This window comes from Anguilla anguilla, chromosome 1 (genome assembly GCF_013347855.1).
Source record: "Anguilla anguilla isolate fAngAng1 chromosome 1, fAngAng1.pri, whole genome shotgun sequence".
In the NCBI taxonomy this organism is placed as follows: domain Eukaryota; kingdom Metazoa; phylum Chordata; class Actinopteri; order Anguilliformes; family Anguillidae; genus Anguilla; species Anguilla anguilla.
Genome location: NC_049201.1, coordinates 71260100 through 71283190, shown reverse-complemented (window position 1 = coordinate 71283190; position 23091 = coordinate 71260100). Strand labels below are relative to the sequence as shown.

Below are 23091 nucleotides of genomic sequence, written 5' to 3'. Positions count from 1 at the left end.
GAGTACATCATAAAGATTAAAAGGACTCCTGTGTTTTGTGTATGAATTCCTCAGTCCGTCTTCAGACTGCTGTACACCACGTTGTCCTGTTGGGCCTGAAAGGCCGTCGTTTGAGGAGCAAGGTGGGCGACAGTGCTGTAAGTCACGTCAGAAGGAGACTAGGTAGAGAGAGGCACCCAGTCACTAGCCCAGTCACATGACACACAGCATAAGACACATATTTATAAAGATGGATGACGCAGCTCCATCAACAGACACATAGCTGAGTTACAGTTGGCAGATGTAATGCAGAGTGCAGTGACTCAGACTTACATGTCAATGGTACAGTAGTTAAATTTATTAATTAAGTCCAGCTTTACAATGAAGTCCTCGTACAGTGGATTTAACAATCCCAGAAATCGCCAGTGGCGTCCTGAATGATTATTTAATATTTCGTTTTGGGCCTTAATTTCAGTACCACATTTATCCTGCTGTCGTTTTGTACTCACTGTGGCATCGCTGGTTTCTGCTCCCTTGGACACATCAACAGTGGTGTCTACAGCACAAATGCAAAAGAGTGTACATCACATGTTGTTTATAACAGCAACAACAGCTTTGAAGGTTGTGCTGAAACTAGAGCTAAAAATAGGTAACATGGTATGACTATATAATCTTAGGGTTGTAGCTAGGTAAGCTGTTTATCTTAGTTGACTTAGTTGAGTAGGCACAAGTGCAATAACTATTGCTTGTTTTATTTGCATAGAGTGCTTTGTTGCTGTTTTTTGTTGTGTTAATCAAATTAACCTACAGGGTCCAAGTTAAACTACGCAGTCGTTCCCTGCACTTGGAACTGTACTTCCCTCTAGGGTTTTCAACATGCTTGTTTCTGGTTTTGGTTATACACTTTGCTGTACGTTGTTCTGGATAAGAGAGTCTGCCAAATGCCTGTAATGTAATGTAATGTAATGTAATGGTAGCAGGTAGCAGGTAGCAGGTAGCAGGTAGCATGTCTACATGCAGAACAGCTGAAATAAGGGCTAAAGAAATGACTTGAAGATTACAGGTACTTACACACAGCGTCATTGTTAGGAGTTGTGGGCAGCCTGAACAACATAGACAATTGTTGTATTAGAGATATACTTTATAGGACCTACAGTCATGGTCGTGTACCGAAACTATGAGAGCATCAGACTGAGCAAATAAAATTTCTTAATTTCAGTTCGATTGCGCAGACACCATGTAACAGTTGGACTGAGAAGATGGTAGCATGTTTTTTATTTCTATAAATTCATCTCATGACAGAGAAAAAAAAATACTCACCCACTAGATTTCCTTTTTCCTGAAAAAGAACAAAGAGATTTTTTACATTTTTGACACCGCACATGTAAAGAAATCAACATTATTTATAAATAATTCAACAGTATATAACTAATTTTTGATAAAAAATGTCACTGTAGAACTCTGTAATTCTCATGTCACAATATGTTGAAGCTCTGAGCTTTATCTAAAATCACTGGCTAGTCAAAATCATTGAATGTTGTGCAGACTAGTTGTGTTGCACTGATCATGAGTAATCTTGTTAGTATAACTGAAAATGCTACTGGCTGCAAAGCAATGAAACTCACTCAGCACTGGAGCTTAAAGATGACTGGACTAGCACAGGAATTTGCAAGTCGGAGCCCACAGCCAAAATGAAAAATTAAATATAAATTCTTTATGTTTTCCAATTTCATTGTGGCATATTTTTGAATTTCAGATTAAACATGCCTTGTTTCGTAAACAGATTCATGATGATAACGTAATTCTTACAATGATTAAATATCCCTATACTACTTAACAGCTGCATCCACGATATAACATTAAAAATCATGTATGTGCTAGTCTATTAAACAATCACTGTGTTGCAGCCTGTAGTATGGGTTAGATAAACGAATCAAATGCTAACCATTTCATTTACTTATGGCCTCTTGCTATAGAGTGGTCACCAACACTTGAGAAACGCAGGACTAGTGCACACTACAGAGCAGCCATCAGAAAGACTCACTGTGTATCCAGTACAGACCGGCTCCTGTCATTCCCAGGAGGATCACAATCACTGTGAGAATTACTCCAATACCCGCTGGTGTGTTCAACCAGGCTGAAATTTGTAAAGGGGATTTGAGGAGAGTTAGACACTGAGTGCAATGAGCACCAGCTTTCACATTTTGAGGGAGTTATTCTAGATCTCCACATATCCTAGTACATACTGTGGCCTTTTATTTTGTTTTTACGCAATTAACCACAGTGCTTCATTGAGACAAAAGAACCCCTCACAGCCAAATATCTGGTCTAACACAGTTCAACAAGTAAATCATATAAATAAATTATTGACAGAATAAAAACTGGAAAAACTACAAGACAGTTAATGCTGTGAATCCACAGAAAATTTTGAGATATCAGCTTTGTTTCAGATGCATGGAACATATCATGCAACTCTGCTGTGAAATTATCTTTGCCAGTTTTTCAAAATAGAACCTCATTGTTATATATGGGCTCCAGCTCCTAGTACATTGCAAGCCAATGGCAATGTCAGTCGTCTGTGAGCCAGGAACCGTGCTGCAAGGTTGATTAGGTGGAAGGAGTTGGTTAATGAGGGAATGGGGTGCACCTGAATGAGGATAAAAGTGGGGGGAAGAGCACAGTCAAGGGAGAGATTGTAGATGAGGAAAACACTCCAGTGGCATGGCATGGTGTGGCCTGTCGACCACTCAGAGTTGTTTCTTTTCTATTTCGTTTCATGTTGTCTCTGTGTGGCGTGAGTGAGAGTGTTATTTTTGGTGGCAGTAGGAAAAGCTTAGCTGATGGTAAACCAGTGACAGCTGGGACGGTGAGACCGGGGGAGAAGGGGGCGAAAAACAGCGAGTTGGCAGAAAGAACATGAACATTAATGAAATTTGGTTATATTTTAAATAATATATTTTCACTTAGGGGATAATTTATCCACAGGGGTCAGAGCAGCAGGGCAGCTTCTTATAGTAAACAACCTTAACTCCACTCATTCTATCTAGTTCTAAAACTATAACCTGGCATCTCATTTATGGGACATGGCAAGTGCAATGGGTTTCCAGCCATATAATAGAAAATCAGAGGAGGACTTTTGAATATCAATAATGAATGAATAAATCTGAGTAAATAAATGGATGAATAAATATATGAATAAATCTTCTGTAGTCAATGTCAATGCATAACTTCCAGTTATAATGATTAAGTGTCAGGACGTCTGCCTGAGTTTCCGTTGTGTTTCACTTTTTTGTTTTTTGGTATGTGTGCATGAGTTGTGTGTGGGTGCACGCATGGTGTTTGCTTTTGTTTCAGATCCCTTGAGTTCCTGGTTCCCATCCACGCTCCGCCCTCTATTCCTGCCAGTCTGCCTCAGCCGATTACTTAATCAAGCCTCTGCCGCCGTCTCCACCTGCAACTCACTTACTCATTTCTCCAGCTATATATTCTCTGTTAGCTTGGTTAGTCTTTGCCAGATCGTGCCTTTGTGTTACTCTGTGCTGTTCCAGCCATTTTCTATGTCTAGTGGTACTTCCTGGTTTTTGACTTTTGCCCGCTTTTCGCCATCTACGATTTTAGCCTGACTGTTAACTATTGCTTCTGGTTACGAATTCTTGCCTGTCTTTCTGTCCTGATCTCAGTACCCGTTTTGTGCCTTTGCCGGTCTGGATTTTTGGATTGTTTTGGATTTTCGACTATCGCCTGGACTGTGGTTTACGAGACTTTGCTGATTCTGCTGCTCTGTTGTGTCATAATAAACCGCCAAGTTTTTCCCTGATTTTTCGGGACTGCTTTTGAGTCCTACCTCAGAACCTGACACTAAGGACCAAAATACAACAATCGCTTGTCTTTTAAGTTGAGAATTAACTGTGTGCATGTGTGGTTTATAAACTGCAGAGAGAAAAGAAGAGTACAGTACTTTGGTCCTTTGTTCTTCCACTCTGGTCCTTGTTCTTAGCTTCAGCACAGTCACTCAGTTTAGAGTTGATGGCCTCAAACTGATAGCGACAGCAGTATGTCAGAGTGGAGTCAGAGCTGCGGGGGACAGTGAAACTGACAGCTCGCTCTTCTGTTCCAGCATGGGTGCTCTTAGAATGTGTTATACTCCTGTTGTAGTACAGGAAGAAAATAGCTCCAGTGATGTCAGGTGGTGCTTCACAGCGAATGCGTGTCTCAATGTGTTCTGTGGAGACTGAGATATTGGGCTTCCTCAGATCTGGAACACACAAATAATACAACATGCAGAGAAATGCATTTGCAGGGTCACAGTCCTGATTGTGTTCCCTGTGGCTAAATGTGCATGAGCATCCTGGTGGTTTTACTTGTAGGGATCTGGCAGGAGGAGCTGGAGTGACTGAGCTGCATCCCTTACCCCATGTGCACATTGATTGGGTTAGTTTTATATAAGTGAAACATTAGGTCTATGGGAAGCCAGAAACAGGCTTTTAGTATGACAGAAGTTAAAACTGACAGTCTGTGCTTTAACCTTTATCTTCATTGTTTCATTTCAAATCCAATGTTCTGGAGTATAGAGTCAAAAAGACAAAAATGGTGTCACTGTGCAACTGCTTCCAGACTGAAATGTACACAAATGCATAGAAACACGCACACACACCAGCGAACACACAACCATACAGTGCCTTCAGAAAGGCTTTGGCCCCCCAATGATTTATTTATAATTTTTCTGTCATGCATTTCTTTACAGAAACATCCATTTAGAAATGTCTATTTATTATATATTAACTGACCTTAACATCTGCTGTCCTATTTCAGGCTCCATATTTCAGAATGATGAATTCTTACCCAGCACAGTTACTTTCAAAGGGTCACTATGAAGAGCTGGTCCTCTCTCCAGACTGTAGAAACATCTCACGGTGATCTCATTCCTTGCACTGTGACTCCCACTGAGCAGCTCAGCTCCAGTGACTGAGCGCTCACAGTCTGAGCCACTGATCGGTCCTCTCTGATTAGTGGTGAAAGTGCAGTGGGATGCAGGGGAAGAGTCCGGTCTGCTGCACCTCAGATTCACTGATTCCTCTATGCGAATTACTGTAGGACTCAATTTTAACTCTGCCTTTGACAGTTTACCTGCAAAAGTTCAGTGATCCATTTAGTTTCAATCATCAGTTATGCTTCATTTTCCACTCAAACAGCTGTATTGTAGGCACTTTCATACAGCATCTGACCACAAACTTCCACTTCCGTTTTGTTTCTTTGCTGTAAGTAAGATTTTCCTTGGGGCCCATTCACAATCATATTTATAATGAGTTTGTAGGAACTACAAAACATATAGCAAGGATAATAAAAACAAGCTGAAGTTACGGCCAAGGCACTGTAGGAGCATGTGAGAATTACAGCAATATTGGGTACATCATTTAACATGAGTGCTGAATGTACACGCTTATCCAGTTTGTTTTCAGCTGATCAAAGCAATGTAATTATATTTTGGCAAATTATGTACAGTAAAACTTGATATAAAGAGAGAATATATGAAAGATTACATAACTTAAATTGATATTAGTCAAAATATGAACTGTATAATGAACTATATGTACTTGTTAGGTTAAATATACTTGTCTTGTATACACAACCATAAACAAAACAAATAAATCAATAAATAAATTGAACAGTGCAAGGGCAACCTGGCAGCCCTCAGCTTTATTTAGTACCAGTATGATTGAGATTTATAGAGTGACTTACCTACTACAAGGGATCTGTCACTGCGTGGAGAAGGAGAACGAGGGTCTGTGTTCACACTGTAATCACAGCTCACCTTGTCGCTCTTCTGCAGGTCACTCATATCCACTTCAAAGTTACAAACAGGTTTACTTGTGGTCCATGTGCTTCTGAATGGCTCAGATGAGTCTCCAATGTACAGGTTACAGCTGATATTAGTGCTAGATATGGGGTTTCGCCGCTTTGTCTTACAGACAATGTTAACCACCCTACTGTTCTGCACAGATCTGTCCACAGAAATGTCTGGTTTCTGCAGCTTTCCTGTCGTGAAGAGACATGCATGATGCTCACCATATACAATACAAATCATTCAAAGAAGGATATTACAGAGGTGGCATACATTGTTTGGGACCAGCATCATAATTTATTCATTGTCACACACATATCTGGCAGGTAATTAAGCTCTGCACATGTGTAATGACTTGCTCTAAGTGAAAACAGGCAGCAGTGTGATATAATGTTGATGGTGAATCACTCTTTTTTTCTTTGATACGCTTGATCAAGATCAAAATGGTCAATATCTAGATATGTAGACTGTGCATCATGTATGCACCATATTTATAGGAATGTAAAGCACTTTAAGATCTGTGAAAACACCTTTTTATTACTGTGCTCACATAGTGCCTATCAATGAGCCATTAAAATAAAATTCCCTTCCATTAAAATTGCATATTTATACTGCCTAGTAATTATCTGTACATGAAAGTTTATCTTGAACTACTTTTAATATATATGCAGTCCATTTGAATCTTTTTAATGACCAAGGCAACTGCTATCAACACCAAATGTGTTTATTATCTGGCAAATGGGGGATATTTTGGTGATGCAGTTTTTTTTCAAATAATCATTTATTAAACTTTTCAAATCATTTGTTAATGTACTACCACACTCTCTGTTCATAGTACCATTCATAAACCTAATGGACTTTTAATGAATACACACACACACACACACAAAATAATAATAATAATCTTCTCAAGAGAATTTTGTACTGCAATAGTAAATAAGATTTGCTGTTTGGGGAAGTTCTCAGGCCCACTGACATCCTCACTGTGAGAACTCACCATCACACCAAGTCATTGTGGATGTGGCGGTTTCATTTTCGTAACAGACCAGGGCTCATAGTTACCGCACTTAACCAACTTTTTCTTTTATTTGCATATCTAAAATCATGAACGCCCTTTAATACAGGCCTTTCTACATATTGTTTCTAGCCACACCGCTATGATCTAGTACCCCAAAGAGGGTTTCACACCTTTTCAAGCTGGTAAAAAATATAGATCTATAACATACATATTTAATAATTCTGTTCTTCAAGCAAGCTTTCTCTATTTGCAATAATTGCAGTATTACTAACCTGGAGATTCAGCATGTCCACAGAGACCTGTAGTGAGCCCACCAGAAGAGGGTGATGTTAGTACAAATTTATCAGGAAATGCAGGTTTCGCATTTTGTTCAGTTTAAGATTTCTGTAATTATTTTGTCACACCAGAAAACATGGATTTCTTTCTGAATTATTTGTAACAGAGTTCCTGGACAGTTGAAATTAAGAACTGAGAAGACAAAAAAGAAGAGCACTCACTTTCCAGCAGAATGATGATGAGCAGGAGAAGAAAGGAGAGACGTGACAACATGTTTGTAGACCAAAGTCAGAATGACAACAGGATGTGGAGTTTTAGACTCTTTTTAACGTGATGTGAATGAGGAAGTTGTCCATATATTTGTGTAACAGGAAAACCATGCAAGACTTCAAGCAAGACACATGTTGTACCATTTCTAAGAAAAGACATAGAACTTAAAAATGGCATCCCAATGTACAGTATGTACGCATGTATGCATGCATGCATGCATGTGTGTATGCGTGCATGCATGCACGCACACTGCAGTGGGTCTCAATCAGTTCGCCAGTCAGTCCTTAAGTGAGATACATGTTTCTAGGATTGCCTCCTCATGTTACTGCCAAACAACGTCCCCATAGATAAGCTATATAAAGACCCTCTCATATGCATGGGCCACAAGTCTCTACTGCAGGCTATCCCTGTTCATATAAATCACTGGGTCATCAAACTGTGCTGTGCTTCATCTCTTGAGCTCACTCAAAGCCATTGATAATTGATGGAGATATGCTACTGGTTTAACACTGGTTAAACACAGTATTTATGTTTGACCCATTTACTGTAGGTTTAATTTAAAAAAAATTTTTTAAAAAGAACTGTATGAACTACAGCAAAAATCATTGCTGTTTTGGCTCATACAATTCAGTGACCCCACTATAAGACTTTTAGGGTTTAAGGTATGGAAATGTTTATGAAATTAGAAACATCTGATTTAAAATGTATGCATCTTGGCCATGGTCTGAATCAGGAGCATAATGTTCCTCAGGTGTTATTTGCTAAAGTGGTGTTTCTCAACAACAATGCACAGGATAACCTCCCTAACTACATTTTAAACTCACAACAGTAGAATATATGCAGTCAGTGCTGCAATCCATACAAAGAAAAAGTGTTTAGTGTCAATTCTGCTCTAACCGAATGCATATTTTATACCATTTGGACACATAAACGTTGCTAGAGTAACTGCATTACTATGTATTGCATTTTAGCATTACTACATTGGACAATAAACATTTTACTATGTATAGCCATGAAAATGAGGGTGGCTTAGCCTGTGGCTCAGGCGTGAGCAATGGTGACTGCAGAGAGATCTTTGGAACCATCACCCACAAACCACTGCAGACTGGTTTCGTGTGAACCACCCACACAGAGAAGGCCACTGCTGTGGACAGAGGAAGCACGTCATAGTGGTGAAATCAACCCTTTTTTGTTTTTTATAGATCTCTGTTTGATCACGTCTCCAATTGTGTTGCCTGCTTATTCTGAATTACATTTGTTTCCTGTGGAAAGCTTTATGTCATAGGTCAAGGCTTTTAGCCTGGCCATAAAAGAGGAGGCTTTGAAAATGAGGGTCCAAAGGAATTCAGCAGGACGCTACAGAAATGATCATGTTTAAGATCTCCTTCAGGTGGGGTTCACTTCTATCAAAGAAAACGTTTTAGGCACCAATGGTAACTTTTCAATGTATGATATTGTATGCCTTGATGCAGGAGTTTTTCATTTTAAAAATATATTTTCTGGAATCTTCACATTCATTCCAAACTGGCAGTCGAGGCATTCATTAAAGTGTCATTGTGAGCTAAGCAGCTGGTTTTATTTTGATCTTAGAGACGTGAAAGCGGATTTAAATGTATGGAAGCTTTCTTCTCAGAAACGGCATTTCTCTCGTGGTGCATCCATCATTTGATCCTCGCAGCAATGTTTCCCAACAGATATTCCAGTTATTGGGTTTTATCGAGCTTTTAACTGAATCCTGACCTGCATTTGCCATCTCTTATACCATGCATCCGGTGGTGAGTCCAGCCTCAAATGAATTTATGTCTCTGGTACTGCGCTGTAACTTTTAATGCTAGTGCCCTCTGCTGGTTATTTCTCCCAAATTCTTCTCAATTTTAAAGTAATAATAAATAAGATTTTCATTAAAATAAATGTCTGTTAAGTCACTATCTATCGCTGAATTGGGTAACACAATGGTGATTGAGCCTCTTATTATATTAATTTATATTATTCTTTTTATATTATTATTATTATTATTATTATTATTATTATTATTATTATTATTATAATTGATGATTAAAGAACTGGGTGTCTGTGGCGATATTCCCGGGAAAAAATCACAAGCGGCGCATAGATAGTGACGCGTTTTCCATCACCCATCAGTGGTTGGTCCGCCAGAGAGGGTAGGCGGAGCTAACGCAACAGGCTTGCTCTTCAAGCTGCGTACTGTTTTTTCTGGTGTCTCCTAGCGTTAACCCTCCTGTTATCTTCAAATTTACTAACATCTATTATCCTTGGGGTCAATTTGACCCCAGCAATTTAAACCTCCAGACAATGATTATAATTGAAATTGTTACCACAAGTTTGTTTCAGGTACTTTATGTTTCTTTGTTGACTACCTAAATAGCCCTTTAAATTAAAATTAACCCCCCCCCCCCGACCCCCCCTTATACATCCAGAATACCTATTACCCGACTATGAAAAAATATGCAAATTACCATAAAATCTCACTGATTGACCTAAAATTGGAAAGAAAGATCTTTTTGGTGTTTTAATGTTTTTTCTCACTGTCCCCAACATGGTAACTTTCCTTTTCAGCAGTTCCTCACCAAAGGCATACGATGTGAAAAAATTATCACATGTAATGTCATGACCATTCAGTCCTTCAGCCATGTCAAGTACCACCCTCGTGCCCTGATTTTTTTAGGTGCTTCCCCAGGGGATTCACCAGTGTACATCTGCATATTCCAGGCATAGCTGTTCTGTGCATCACATGCTGCTCATATTTTGATACCGTACTTGGCCAGTTTGCTTGGTATGTATTGTCTGAAGGGACAGCGCCCACGAAACGCAACCAGACATTCATCCACAGTCACGTGGGGGCCTGGATTGTAAAGAAAGGGTAATTGCTGAACCCACTTGTCCCATACATCCCGCATTGCTGCAAGTTTGTCACGCTGTCATCGGACCTGCCTTGTTTCTCTGTCAGCAAAGCGTATGACACGGGAGAAAACATGGAATGTCTTTAGAGACATGGTGGCTGGAAATATTGCCCTTCCAGTGTCAGCATTTCAAAGGCTTGCTGTTGCTTCGCCTTTTGACTTGTAGACTCCTGCCAAAATGAGCAACCCAATGTAGGCTTGCAAGTGGGTCATTTCCAAGTCTTACCAACTGCCCCCATACACACGCCTCCCCTCTAAGTTTGTTATCTCAAGTCCTTTTTCAATTGATGGTGTTACGAAGAGCTCAAATGCTGATTTTATGTCTTGGACATGGCTGACAGCATATCTGGTGGGGCCTGGAACCATTTTGATGACATTAGCAGTCTACCCTGTCGTTCAAGTGGGAAGAGGGACCATAATAACTTTCCATTTTTGGAAGGTAACGTGTCTGCTGGGTCTCATTCTCATCAGAGGAGGATGCCTCATAATCAGGGTCCTCCTCAACATTATCCTCTGTCTCAGACACATTCTCCTCTATGTCGCCTTCACTGTCAAAGAGCTGTGGCAAAACCTCATTGACAGAAAACCTTTTCTTAGAGGTCATTATTATTATTATCATTATTATTATTATTATTATTATTATTATTATTATTATTATTATTAAGCTTCATTTAACCAGGTAAAAAAACTCCTGCTCCTCCCCTATGTTGTGTGAACTCTCAGTGGTTCTAGCACTACTACAGGTATGGTTATGTAGGGCCCTAAAGCAGAGGGAAGTTTTTTGAAGATTATAAAATTGCATGTTATAGTGACCTCAAAATCATCCAAAACAACCAAAACAAATTTGTGTAAAATGTTGATATTTCTTATATGTTTTATACAGCTAAAACAGCCTGGGGTCAAATTGACCCCAAAGAACACCAATGCGTACAAAATGGTAAATGGTAAATGGACTGCATTTATATAGCGCTTTTATCGAAAGCGCTTTACAATTGATGCCTCGCATTCACCAGAGCAGTTAGGGGTTAGGTGTCTTGCTCAGGGACACTACGACACGCCCAGGGCGGGGATCGAACCGGCAACCCTCCGCATGCCAGACAACCGCTCGCACCTCCTGAGCTATGTCGCCCCGTGTACAGGACATTGAAAACATATCATCATGTTTATTTTATGTTTACCCAGTTGTCCCCATTAAATTAGGAAAAGTCATAAAATATGAAGCAAAAACAATGACGTCAATCATTTATTTAGAGACGTTAAACATTGAATGGGGTCAAATTGACCCCAAAGATAATAGGAGGGTTAAGAGGTCGGGGGGGGGGGGGGGGGGGGGGGGGGGGGTTAAGGCCAGTTCATTGATCTGAACTGGCCTTAACGTTACCGTTATTTACATTGCCATCAAATTCATCAATATATTGATCGGAATAAAGCCGGGGTATAGGTGGAGCAGAGCCGGGTCTGATTTCTGTGTCAAGATGTCAAGCCGGAGAAAACTAAATAAAAGAATACGGAGGTATGGATTAGCGTTGTTATTATTTTATTACACTTCCTCATATGTTCCTTCAGCCTTGATGCCCTTTTTTGATTAAATCTCCTTTGTTTTTGTTTTATTCTTCTTATTCTGATTGCTAATCTAACAACCAGGACAGCTTTATTCTCGAACAGTTTAGCTAGCAAAACCAGAAACAAGGCAGTTGTTTCAAAAATATCACACAATCATTCACGAAAAAGACTGTTTATTGTGCACGAGATACATAATTGCACGAGCCACAGCGAATCCCGCGAATTCTTCTCTGCATTGTAAAGATGTTCATACCGAGCAAAAGGTGGATAAAGAATGTTTGTGACAATTGATCATCACTATTAATTCTACCCCAGGTCTGCTACAGCATTTTAACCCGACTCGGCAGTGGTAAAGACAGCTTAAGTTAGCCTAATGTTAGACAATGAATGAGTATGTACATAACGTTACTTGTACAACAACCATTTTTTACTCAGTAAATAATAAGTGTAATAGTTGGCGTGGTCCAGGTGCCAAATGACTGACGTCACACCGGCGACACTGGTTGGATCCGGTTGGATCAATGGGAAGTGAGGTCCAAAAACACACCTGCAATTACCGCTTCTCGCCATTGGTACCGCCAAAGAGAATGAAAGGGAAATCTTCGAGATTGTAACTTTAAGCTCATACAGGAGTGCTACAGTGGCCCTTGGCCTTAAATCTCTGTCTCTGTCTTGGGGTGGTGTCAGAGGGAGCAAATTGCGTGAATTGGGATGGGTACTCACAGTGAGCTTGAGGGAGGAAAGAGAGCAGTGGAAGAGAAGGGCAGTGGCGAAGTAGAATGAGTAAGGAGTTTGTCTTGTAACCTGAAGGTCGCAGGCTCGATTCCCCGGTAGGACACTGCCGTTGTACCAAGGTAATTAACCTGCATTGCTCCAGTATATATCTGTGTCTGCTAAATGCCTGCATTGCTCCAATATATATATGTGTCTGCTAAATGCCTGTAATACCTGAAAGAGATATTAAAAATTAACTGGACAGCAATGAGACAATGCATTGGACCATTTGAGGTTTCTTTTTTTTTTTTTTTTGAGAAGTCCTCTTGTGCTCCTCTTAAAGGTAATGTGTATATCTCCTGCTTTAAACTGCAGTCTCCCCAGCAAGTCCTCCCACCCCGACCCACCACCACCACTATTAAAACCTCCTCTTTGTTATTTTGCTTGCTGCTATCTCAAAGTCAGCCTTTCTGTGCTCCCCAGTGCATGTTATAATTTGGCTGCAGTGAGAAGGTCGTCATGAGGAAAACACCTCACCTCACCCACCCCACCAAAGCAAACCGATCTCTCGCTCCTTCCCTCTCTGTGAAACACCCCCATGATACTGCTGTTTGCTTTCAAGCTCTCTCTTGCTCGCTCTGATTAACACAATATCAGCAGTTGCCATAGAACCCTAACCCTCCTCTGTATTTCCCAATATAAACAGTACGACTTGCCCCCTCCCCTCTGCCTCTTCCCTCTCCCTCGTCCCTCTCTCTCTCTCTCTCTCTCTCTCTTCCTCTCTCTGTCTCTCACTCACTCTCACTCTTGCTCGTACTTAATGTCATTAACAGGTGGTTGTCGAAAATAGAAGGGACACACACACGGGCGCTCACACACGCGCGCGCGCGCACGCACGGTCAGACTGACACACACGCGCACACACTTTCTGCACAAAGGCAGAGCCACGCAGGCAGATTCGTTTTGTCACCCCGCCGCCTGAACACGCGCACAAAATGCCCAGGCAGTGCTCACAAAATCAGACAAAGAGGCATTTTCTTGTATTCCCACGCACCCGCACAGAATCCCCTACCTTCCTACGCCCCCTCCCTCCCCTCTCTCTCTCTCTCTCTCTCTCTCTCTCCCTCTCCTTGTCCCTCACCCCCTCTCCCTCTCCGCCCTATCACTCTCTCTTTCCCTCCTCCCCCTCCCTCTCCCTCCATTAAGTTTCAAGTGTGTCTTTCACTCGGAACTGAACAACACACACCAAACAGGTCAGCAATAATTCTTGTGATTGTGGCTATTGGTAGGGGGGGTCTTGGTAGAGGCTGAAGCACAAGGTTTTACAGTTGTGTTAATATCAAGAAATTGTGTGTCTGTGATATTGTGCTTCCTTTTACATTTGCTGTTGTATTTTTACCACATCTGTAATTTCTATCGCTAGCAGTTCAACTTGTTTTGAGCTGGTGAAACATTTCTATGAATACCTCACTTAAAAGAACTAATAATGTTGGAAATACTGTTGCTGGAATGCATAAGGTGTTTCAGTATAGATAGTCTACTGCAATTCTTTATTAATAATTGTATTATTTATAGTGCGCTGTTGATAGACTGTTGCAGCTTTGCTCTATTTCTGGCGCAAATGTACGTGAAATGACATAGTGTATAAGTATTACAATTTTTATTTTCATTTGCAGAGAGAATAATGTATTACTGCCGGCTGTCAATTTTGTGCATTGTACTCAAATAGCTGCAAATGTAACAAGTGTAAAGCCATGGTTGTTATTGTCAATATCATTTAAAATATAATACAAATCTGGTCCATTATCCCAGTGTTTGAAATGAAAATATAAAAATAACCACATCTGTGTGCCTGTTTAGATCTGTCATGGCAGTCTCTGCTATAGGAAGTCATAGAATGACAGAGATAATTGATCTCTTCCACAATGGCTGCCAGTTCTATCAAAACGGATTTCCTTTTCCGCCATTTTGAGAGGGGCAAAAATGTGCCTCTGTCAGTCGAGCAGCGTTATTTCTAAATACTGAAAGGCCTCAATTAATTGCACTGTAATCTCTCTCAGGGCACTGCCTGCGTACGTAGCATTTGTGCCTTTACTTCATAGTCTCTTTGACTCCCCTGGCTCAGTGTTAATTACCACAGTCCTATATCAGTCAGCTAGTCGCTCAAATATTAGCACCTCTGTCGCGCATGCTACGAGATTAGGACACTGTTGTCTCCTTTAAAAGAGTTTGTTTTAATCCATGTTAACCGAGCTAGCCAACTGTCTGTTTCGAGTAATAATAATAATAATAATAATTTTTATTATTATTATTATTATTATTTATATATATATATATATATATATATATATATAGTTATATTCACACAGTCACAGAGAAAACACTGAAATGTAATATTTCTGCTGCTGCAGTGGGTCATATTTCTCAGTGGATCAGTGGACCTGTATTATCAATCCCAGTGGGACAGTATATGAAACATTTGATGTGCCAGACTAGATTTAAATTACTGTTCCACATTGTTGATGATTTCTTTCCCCTTTTTCATTGTCTTACAGGGCTTTCAAAATAAATGACAGCCTGATGTCACCTTTTGCATGACCTCTCTCCCTCTATCTCTGTCCTAGCTCCCAATTCCCTGTCCTCTGCTTCTGTCTTCCCCTTCTCACTGATCTCTCCATCTTCTCCACCTCCTCCACTGCCCGCCCCTTTCACCACCTGACCCCCATCTCTCTGTCTCTCTCTATCCCCTTTTCATCTTTCCTGAACCACTCCTGTCTGTTATCCTCTTTCTGGCCTGTCTGTTCCTTCTCCTTTAGGCCTCCCCTCTCTCCCCCAGCAACCCACATTTTCCTGAAAATCCATTCCTTGCTTCCAACTATTAGCTTCTATTCCATCTCTCTCTGGAAAATTGTTTTCAGCATTTTTTCTCCCACTGCCACCAAATCCATGCACCCATCCCTCCGCTCCCTCAACATTCCCTCAGTTTAAAAATCTCGTCTCTCCCTCCCTGCCTTTCGTTATTCATTATTCATTCGTTCTGACCCCCTTGTGCCATCGCTCTCCTGTCCTCCTGCCTCTGTTCCCAGCCTTGTCTCCGACTCTGTCCTTCCTTAAAGATCCGTCCTCTGACGCAGTCTAACTCCTTCTGTGCCCTTTATACCATCCTCTCCCTCTCCACACCCCAGTTTTAGCTTTGGCGAACCTCACAGAAGTAGCCATGTGGTCCAATTTCTTCATGCAGGAAGAGGAGGGGAGGATAGGAGCTGGGGGTATGGGTCCGTCAGATGCACGGGCCACGGCGATGACGATGCTGAAGGGGAGCCGCGGCGCGAAGCGAAGGGCGCAGGCTGCGTCCAAGATGAGCGACAGCCAGGAGGGAAAAATCAAGCTGGCTTTTTTCGTGGCCATCGTGGGCGTGACTCTGACCGTCCTGGGCGTGGGCACCGAGTTCTGGGTGGAGCTGGCCCCGCCCAAGAGCTTCTACAACAACCAGACGTGTCTGACCGCTCACTACGGCCTGTGGAAAGGTTGCTTGCGGACGCTGTGGGTGTCAGACATCGACCCGGAGAGGGAGAGCTGTGGGCCTGCCGATCTGCCTGGAGGTGACTATGCTCCTCACCACACACTTTCTTTTAGGACCCTGCGGTGGGATTAACATGGCGACAGGAATATAAAAACAACTGCAGTGTACGACCGTCAATTTACCATGGTCATGATACAGAGTTACTGCAGTGTTGCTGTGAGGTTACCATGGTGACAGAACAGAATGACTGCTGTGGAATTACCATGGTGACCGCACGGAATTACTGCAGCCTTCCTGTGGTTGCGGTATAAATAGATGTCAGTGCTGCTGCGAGATTATCGCGACAATATGAAATGACTACAATGCTACAATGTCGCAGAGAGATTACAGCATAGAGTGACAGTGTATAGCGACTGCAGTGTTACTGTGAGGTCACTAGGGTGGCAGAGTAGAATAACTGCCGTGTTGTAGTGTGAGAGCGTTGTGACAGAGGACAGGAAGACCATAAAACACAGGGTTTCAGTCCACGAAGAGAAAGTCTGAACGGACTGCGTGCTGGAGATGAGTTCTCTAATGCCACAATGTTGCATTGCAAGCTCAGAGGAACGTCACTCTGGGGCACTCTGTCATGTCACATTCATCACTGTTGCAGACAGGGTCAAGGGCAGCAGATTATTGCATACATTACTGAATGGGGGCCAGGTGATTTATGTTGCGTACGGCTAGGTGTGGGCAATAAGTGTGACTTTACCTAAATTGGTCCTGGGCTGGGGCTATGGGTTATGAGGTATGGCACAAGGTCTTCTGTAGAAAAGATTTTTTGCACAACCATCGCAGATATAAAAATGCAAAAGAAGAGAGTAGGGTGCTGGACTGCTGTAAGGTTTTCATAACATTGAGTTATCACTGGAAATTTTGTCAATCTGTAGTGTATGAATGTGGAACATATGTGTAACTAGGAGACATACTAAAGTGCCCTTTCACGTACATGCAAATCGTGCTCAGGTCTTAATTACACAGATGTACCGGTTCCTTTATAAGACATTTTCACATTCATAAGATCCAGTTTTAATGAGACAGAAAGAAAATAAACAGAATCGAATAATCAAAGATATGGAATGTCACTGAATCAGAAAACTTCTCCTTTAAAATATTTATATCTATTTCTTCTGGTGTAATATTGTAACTTGTAGGCCATAACTGAGAGCGTTACAGTTAGATTGAATGTAGGCCATAACTTAGAGTGTTACAGTTAGATTGAGTGTAAGCCATAACTTAGAGTGTTACACTTAGATGGAATGTAGGCCATAACTGAGAGCATCACAGTGAATGTAGGCTATAATTTGTTTCCATATAAAATTGCCTTCATAGCATAAAGTGCACCTATTGCTTGTTAGACAAATTTGTGTCTTTTTATCGAATGGAAACATTTATTAGATAGTCTGAAATGTGCCATGTACTAAATCATCAAAAATATGCCAGATTACATTTATGCCCGAAATAGGTTAATAGAAGTCCTGTATTTCTACGTAGCATTTGGTTAAATCTGGAAAAATACATCATTGTATAATTGTTTTGTAATTGCACCTACAGTATGCTGACTCCTTATTTTTGACATTTGAATTATTTATATATTAGAATTTCAGACAAATTTACATGAAGAAATAAGACCAGAATATTATATTTCCCTGAATATCATTTTGAGAGAAAAGTGACCTAGAGCTGTTCTCTCAAAATTAACACTAGCGAGTGAACGATTGTGATATATTTCAGAGTTAACATGCAAACATTAATTATATAAAATGAATGTTGTCTATCTGGAAATTTGAGACATTTTTGTTTCAGTTTGCTTTGTTAATCACATTAGTAGGTAGCCTATGAGCTGTATTAGTCATTTGTCTTCTATTAATGTCAATTTCAATAACTGATGAATAAAAGGTTATTAATTCTATGTTCTAATATTTCTGAAGGCCCCTGTCAGTTTTCCTTGGAATCTCTCTAACATCCCCACTGCCCCCCTCCCCTCCCCTCCCCCATTTGCCACTGTTGGTTTCTAACAACACACAGAATATTCAATAGTGTATAAATCACATAAATCATATACAAAGTCAAAATAGTATTTGAGTTTAAATTATTTTTAAATCAGTAATTGTCAATACTTTAAAAACCAATCATTAATATTAATGCAATTCATAACTATGTTCATTAATTTTAATTATTTATCTGTTTTTCAATAATTTATGTGGCGGAGGTAGTCTTATTCACAGCTTGCATTGCAGTTGACACAAACACACATGCATGCACGCACGCACGTACACACACACGCACATACACACACATGCACGCACAAATATAGAGTCAAGTTCAGGGGTAGGCTGACAATTTTGAACTTGTGCCCAGTATGCAATTATAAGAATTTAATTGGTCAGTGTTTGCTCAAAGAAAAACAAGACACTTGTCATAGAAACATATTATATTGGTGAATACATTCACAGTGACTGTATCATGTTGTGCACATCTTCATTTGTTTCCATATACAGTAAATTCATAAAAGTGCTTTTGTATTGTCATATTGCACCTGTCCATTTTCTCTTTGCTGTAACTTATCTGGCAGATACAATGACCTGCAATAACAAATGAAATGCTTTCCCATAGCATAGATTGCACCTGTGTTGGATGACTTTATTTTTTTTTTGTTTGTTGTTCAGATATTGTATTACTATATTAAATTGCAATATATTATATTTCAAGGTATGTTTTCCATACTATATATGCTTGCTCCACAGAGAAGTCAAGTTTATGAGTTTGAGTGTCTTAATTCATGGCTCTGTGTTTGCACAATTGTCTGTGTCTTAAAACTTAAATAAGTCAAAATTGTATCTACCATTATGTAAATATAATCAGGCTTATCTTATATAATTAAGTGGTTATGTGATTTTAGGTGGTAACATGGCTATGTGGTTTGATGTAAATTTATTTAAAAGACTAAAGACTCCTCTTCCTAGAATTTTTGAATGGTTGTCAGCATCTGTGGACTGATGTGAGCTGTCTGTCCTTTCATCATGGACTGTCTGAATTTCCATGGACTAAACACGTTACGTGCTCTACTGTGGACTTGCCTACATGTCTCTGTGTTTAATATGTGTAATGTCTGTGTTTCTGTCCCGCTGAGTGTGTGTCCATATGGCTTGCAAGGTTGCCAGTCATCACTATGCACTGCTAAAGCTGACAGGAATCTGACTACTTCACAGTTTTCAGTCTATATATAGAAAGAGAGGGAAGAGGCTAGAGAGAGGGACAGAAAGTGAGAGTGTGTCGAATACAATGTTAACCATCTCTGTCTGTCTGTCTCTCTCTCTTACACACCCACCGCCCTCTCCTCCCACGTGTGTGTCATGTCTATAAGCAACCCATTTGATGGCATCCCATAAGCCTAGCTATTGGACCACTGTAAATATGATGCTTTTGGAGGATTATGGGGAATGGAGTTAAATGCATTGACACGTTTTGAGCTAACAACTGTGCCCACCTCTTCCTTCAGAATCGAATTGCACGTACTTCAAGTTCTTTACTTCTGGAGAAAATGCAGTCATTTTTAATAAGACCACAACAAAAAGTAAGTCAGCCTGTCGTTCAGTCACTTGTTCTTGTGTAGTGATGGTGTAGCTGAAGACTGAGGGGCTTACCCGTATAACCGTTTTCCCATCAGACATGAACATTGCAGCAGCCATCCTAGCCCTCCTAAGTCTCTGCATGATGGTCACAGGATCCATATGCATCTCCATGTCCCTCAGCAAAGGGGTGCCATTCTTTCTGAAGCCTGCGTCTTTCTGCTTCATCCTTTCAGGTGAGACTGTGCGTCTCTAACCCCATTCGATTCCAAAACGTCCTCGTCGGTCGGCATAAAATACTGTGCCAGTAAGCAATGCCACGTTGCCACTTTTTGCCTCCCCCTTTTTTTGACTGTCTTTGTCACACAAAAAACTGGCCGTTTGTGTTCTGTCTCAAGTCTGGCGTGTATCTGAGTGACGCAGTGAGTGCACAGGAGGCTACAGTGGAAAAAATGTCCATGTAATTCATGTCTGACATGTCACCTGCTCCAGCTCTCACTGTTTCAACCCCCAACCCTGTTTCTCTCTAAATCAATTCCAGAGTCAAAGTGAAATGTTGCCAAGTTGCCAAACTGTTTTCTGAAATAAGACATAGCATATGAAATACAATGTTTTTTTTAAAAAAATGTTAAAATAGTAATGGAACATACCATAGATCAGGTGGGCCTCCTTAATTTCAAGTAATAATGAATTTTCTTTCTCTCTATCTCTCTCTCTCTCAGGTATTTTGGTCTTTCTGTCTCTTATAGTCTTCCACCAGTCGGTTCTCTCCCTGTTGGCCAGCGACCATTCTGTCCCACTGCACCATGACCTCGCTTGGTCAGTAGCTTGTGTTGGGTCAGCAGGAGCCATAGTAATCTTGGCGGGAGTCATCTTCATCATACTCTCTCTCCCGTACAGTCCATGGGAAAAGTGCCTGCCTCACAATCGCAGTGCCACCTAGCTGCTTGGAATGTACTTTCATGTGTTTTATGTTGTGTCATATTATTAATTAGGAAATAGATTGACGTACTGACAGACTGACTGATAGTGATACACTATATTTACTTATAGAGAAACAGACACAATCACCTACAATAGCTTTATTGTATATATATATAAGGGACTGGGAAAACCTAAGCATAGTATACATTATATTAGACTTGTGATGTTTAATTTCTGTCATGCATTTTACGAACAGTGTTGTATAACCAGAGGCACTTCTGAGATTGTGGTGTTTACTGCATCATAATGCTACTGCCTGGCAACAAGAGGTGCCAGTCAATCAAAATGTAATTATAACTGGGGAGAATAAAAATAAAAACCATTTGTATTAGGCATTTTTATTAGGCGCACATACAATTTATAACTTATTTGTCATGGTGTTATCTATTGGGTTACAGGCCCAATAATCATTTAAATTGTAATGACTTAGTGAAGAACCTGGCCTCTAATGGCCCTTTCTGATGACACATCCGCCTCTGCTGTAGTTCTTGTCATCGTGCAGAGTGATTTTGTGCACCACACTCTGCACTACACAGGCATTAAACTCTGAATCATAAGCCACAGGTGGCTAACCTTCGTTCTAGAAAGCTAATATCTTCCGTTTTTTTTTTTTTTTTTTTTTGTTATTTTTTGTTGTTTTTTTTTGGTTGGTCCAACATTTTACATAGTCAGTCCAAATATCCGTATGGTCACAGTATTAATAATAAATCATTAGACCAGAGAGAAATTGCCAAGGATTTCAGCTCTCCAAGAGAAGGGTTGGCCATTCCTGCTATTGCACAACGCTTTCTAAAACTGACAGTGACAAATACAGACAGCTATGAACTGTAGACTGACAGAAACTCTCATAGTAATTCAAGATGACCTGTACCAAAGCCTTAATATGAAGAAGAACATATGCCTTGCGCAAAATGTTTATTATATATCATGTACACATTTTGTTCAGTACAGTGCCATGAACATTCTGTGTGCGTAAAATGTATTAAAATACAGTATTATATTTGGCGGAGTACTGAAGAACTCACTTTGCAAGCACAACTCTGTATATACAAATATATATATATGTTTATATTTTACTGAGAAGTGTGACTGTGGGGGGTGGGACTGAGGGAAATCTTACATAATGTGTCCCAAATCCACCCCAATTTTATTTGCAATATATCCAAGTGCTTTTTCATTTGTGATGTCATGTTCTCTAACTCTCTAGAGAATGAATCGCGAAAATATATTAGCAAAATGTTCTGTTTCTATCTCTCTATGTATTTGTGTTTCTCTGGGTTGAACTGTGATTTCATCTATAAATGAAAGTGTTTAACATACAGCAAGAAACTTTTGAGCAGGTTGGTGTTTTTATGTTTTTATGCTAAAAATGGTAAACTAATAATAGTTTGAACTGTCTGTGTCCTCATTGTCTGAGTTCACGTTTTGACACCTTTCCAATATATAAAACTGATCATATCATTAAAATTCACATACTCTTTCAATATATCTTTTCTCCTCCTTTACATTTCCTTCTCTCCATTTTAATTCCTCCCTGCTCCCTTCCTTTCATCCTAACCCTTCCATTTCCACCTCATTTCATTTTTACTCTACTGTTATCATACATCAAAACTTCTCAGCTGCTCTGGTTTTCTTTGTGAGATAATCTAGACCAGTAGGTGCTATTTTCAGGCCAAAGGTAATTTAATTCATGTCCTTGGGTAGTGTTTCCAAAAGAAATGCAATTTCTTTACAGAAATCATCATATTTGCCCAATCTATAGTCTTTTGCATAGTCTTTTAAAAATGTACAAGCAGGGCCCAGTTCTGGCAGTATTGCTCCTGCAGATCCAGTTCGCCTTCAACCTCCCTTTTGCTTTCTCGCCCTCTTTCTCTCTCTCTCTCTCTTGCTTTTCTTCTAAAATTAGCAACATTGCTCATGTGAGCACATAGTGCATGGAGCTGAAATGGATAGGCAACATAATCCGTGAATTTAAACTATCCCCCCCCTCCTCCCCACTAAGCAACCCACTTTCCCTCTTGGAACACCATTGCCTTTCTACCTCCAGCAGCTCCTCCCTATACTCCCTTAGCAGCACCCGTTCATGTTGCCTAAATCCCTTTTCTTCTCTCCCTTTACCCCCTCCCGCCTCCTCTTGGTCAGTCTGTGTGTTTGTACTGTGCTAACCTCTAGCCTCCTTCACTACCTCCTGCCCTTGGCCCACTGAAACATGAACCGTGCCAGTTACATGACACTCCGCGCTCACTGTATATATAGAAGTTTAATAGTTTTACACAGACGTACTGACTCTCTATATAAGTGTGTACTGGGCATGGATTTTGGGTCGAAGGCAACCTGAGGAAACGGCCATACCACAAAAATACAGCACTTTGTGCTAAAGGAGAACCTTT

General features: G+C 40.4%; 2 protein-coding genes across 6 annotated transcripts in view; one reads left to right on the top strand and one right to left on the bottom strand.

Annotated features, from left to right (window-relative positions):
* The window catches only part of LOC118230221, a 249467-nt gene extending 238557 nt beyond the window's left edge, over window positions 1-10910 (bottom strand). Inside the window, exons 1-5 of the mRNA XM_035423076.1 lie at window positions 10751-10910; window positions 10284-10346; window positions 5719-6015; window positions 4822-5106; window positions 3938-4234 (exon numbers count right to left, since the gene is read on the bottom strand). Coding sequence (XP_035278967.1) covers window positions 3938-4234; window positions 4822-5106; window positions 5719-6015; window positions 10284-10346; window positions 10751-10910 — 1102 coding nt within the window. The remainder of the gene's footprint in view (window positions 1-3937; window positions 4235-4821; window positions 5107-5718; window positions 6016-10283; window positions 10347-10750) is intronic.
* Window positions 10911-12561: 1651 nt separating this feature from the next.
* Window positions 12562-22185, top strand: cacng6b (calcium channel, voltage-dependent, gamma subunit 6b). 5 transcript variants are annotated; one of them, XM_035409245.1, is made up of 5 exons: window positions 12562-12723; window positions 15769-16185; window positions 19648-19722; window positions 19816-19953; window positions 20440-22185. In XM_035409245.1, exons 2-5 carry the CDS (start codon window positions 15801-15803, stop codon window positions 20658-20660), a joined length of 819 nt encoding a protein of 272 aa, XP_035265136.1. In that variant the 5' UTR covers window positions 12562-12723; window positions 15769-15800; the 3' UTR covers window positions 20661-22185. The 5 variants fall into 5 exon arrangements, with proteins under 5 accessions (XP_035265136.1, XP_035265311.1, XP_035265223.1 ...); XM_035409420.1 differs by having other exon boundaries at window positions 12564-12723; window positions 15825-16185; XM_035409332.1 differs by lacking the exon at window positions 12562-12723 and adding an exon at window positions 13749-13836 and having other exon boundaries at window positions 15825-16185.
* Window positions 22186-23091: the final 906 nt, after the last annotated feature.

Coding starts and splice junctions, on each gene's coding strand:
- cacng6b (XM_035409245.1), top strand. CDS start 15,801: ATGTGGTCCAATTTCTTCATGCAGGAAGAGGAGGGGAGGATAGGAGCT. Junction 16,186..19,647: donor GCCTGCCGATCTGCCTGGAG/GTGACTATGCTC, acceptor CTCTTCCTTCAG/AATCGAATTGCACGTACTTC. Junction 19,954..20,439: donor TTTCTGCTTCATCCTTTCAG/GTGAGACTGTGC, acceptor TCTCTCTCTCAG/GTATTTTGGTCTTTCTGTCT.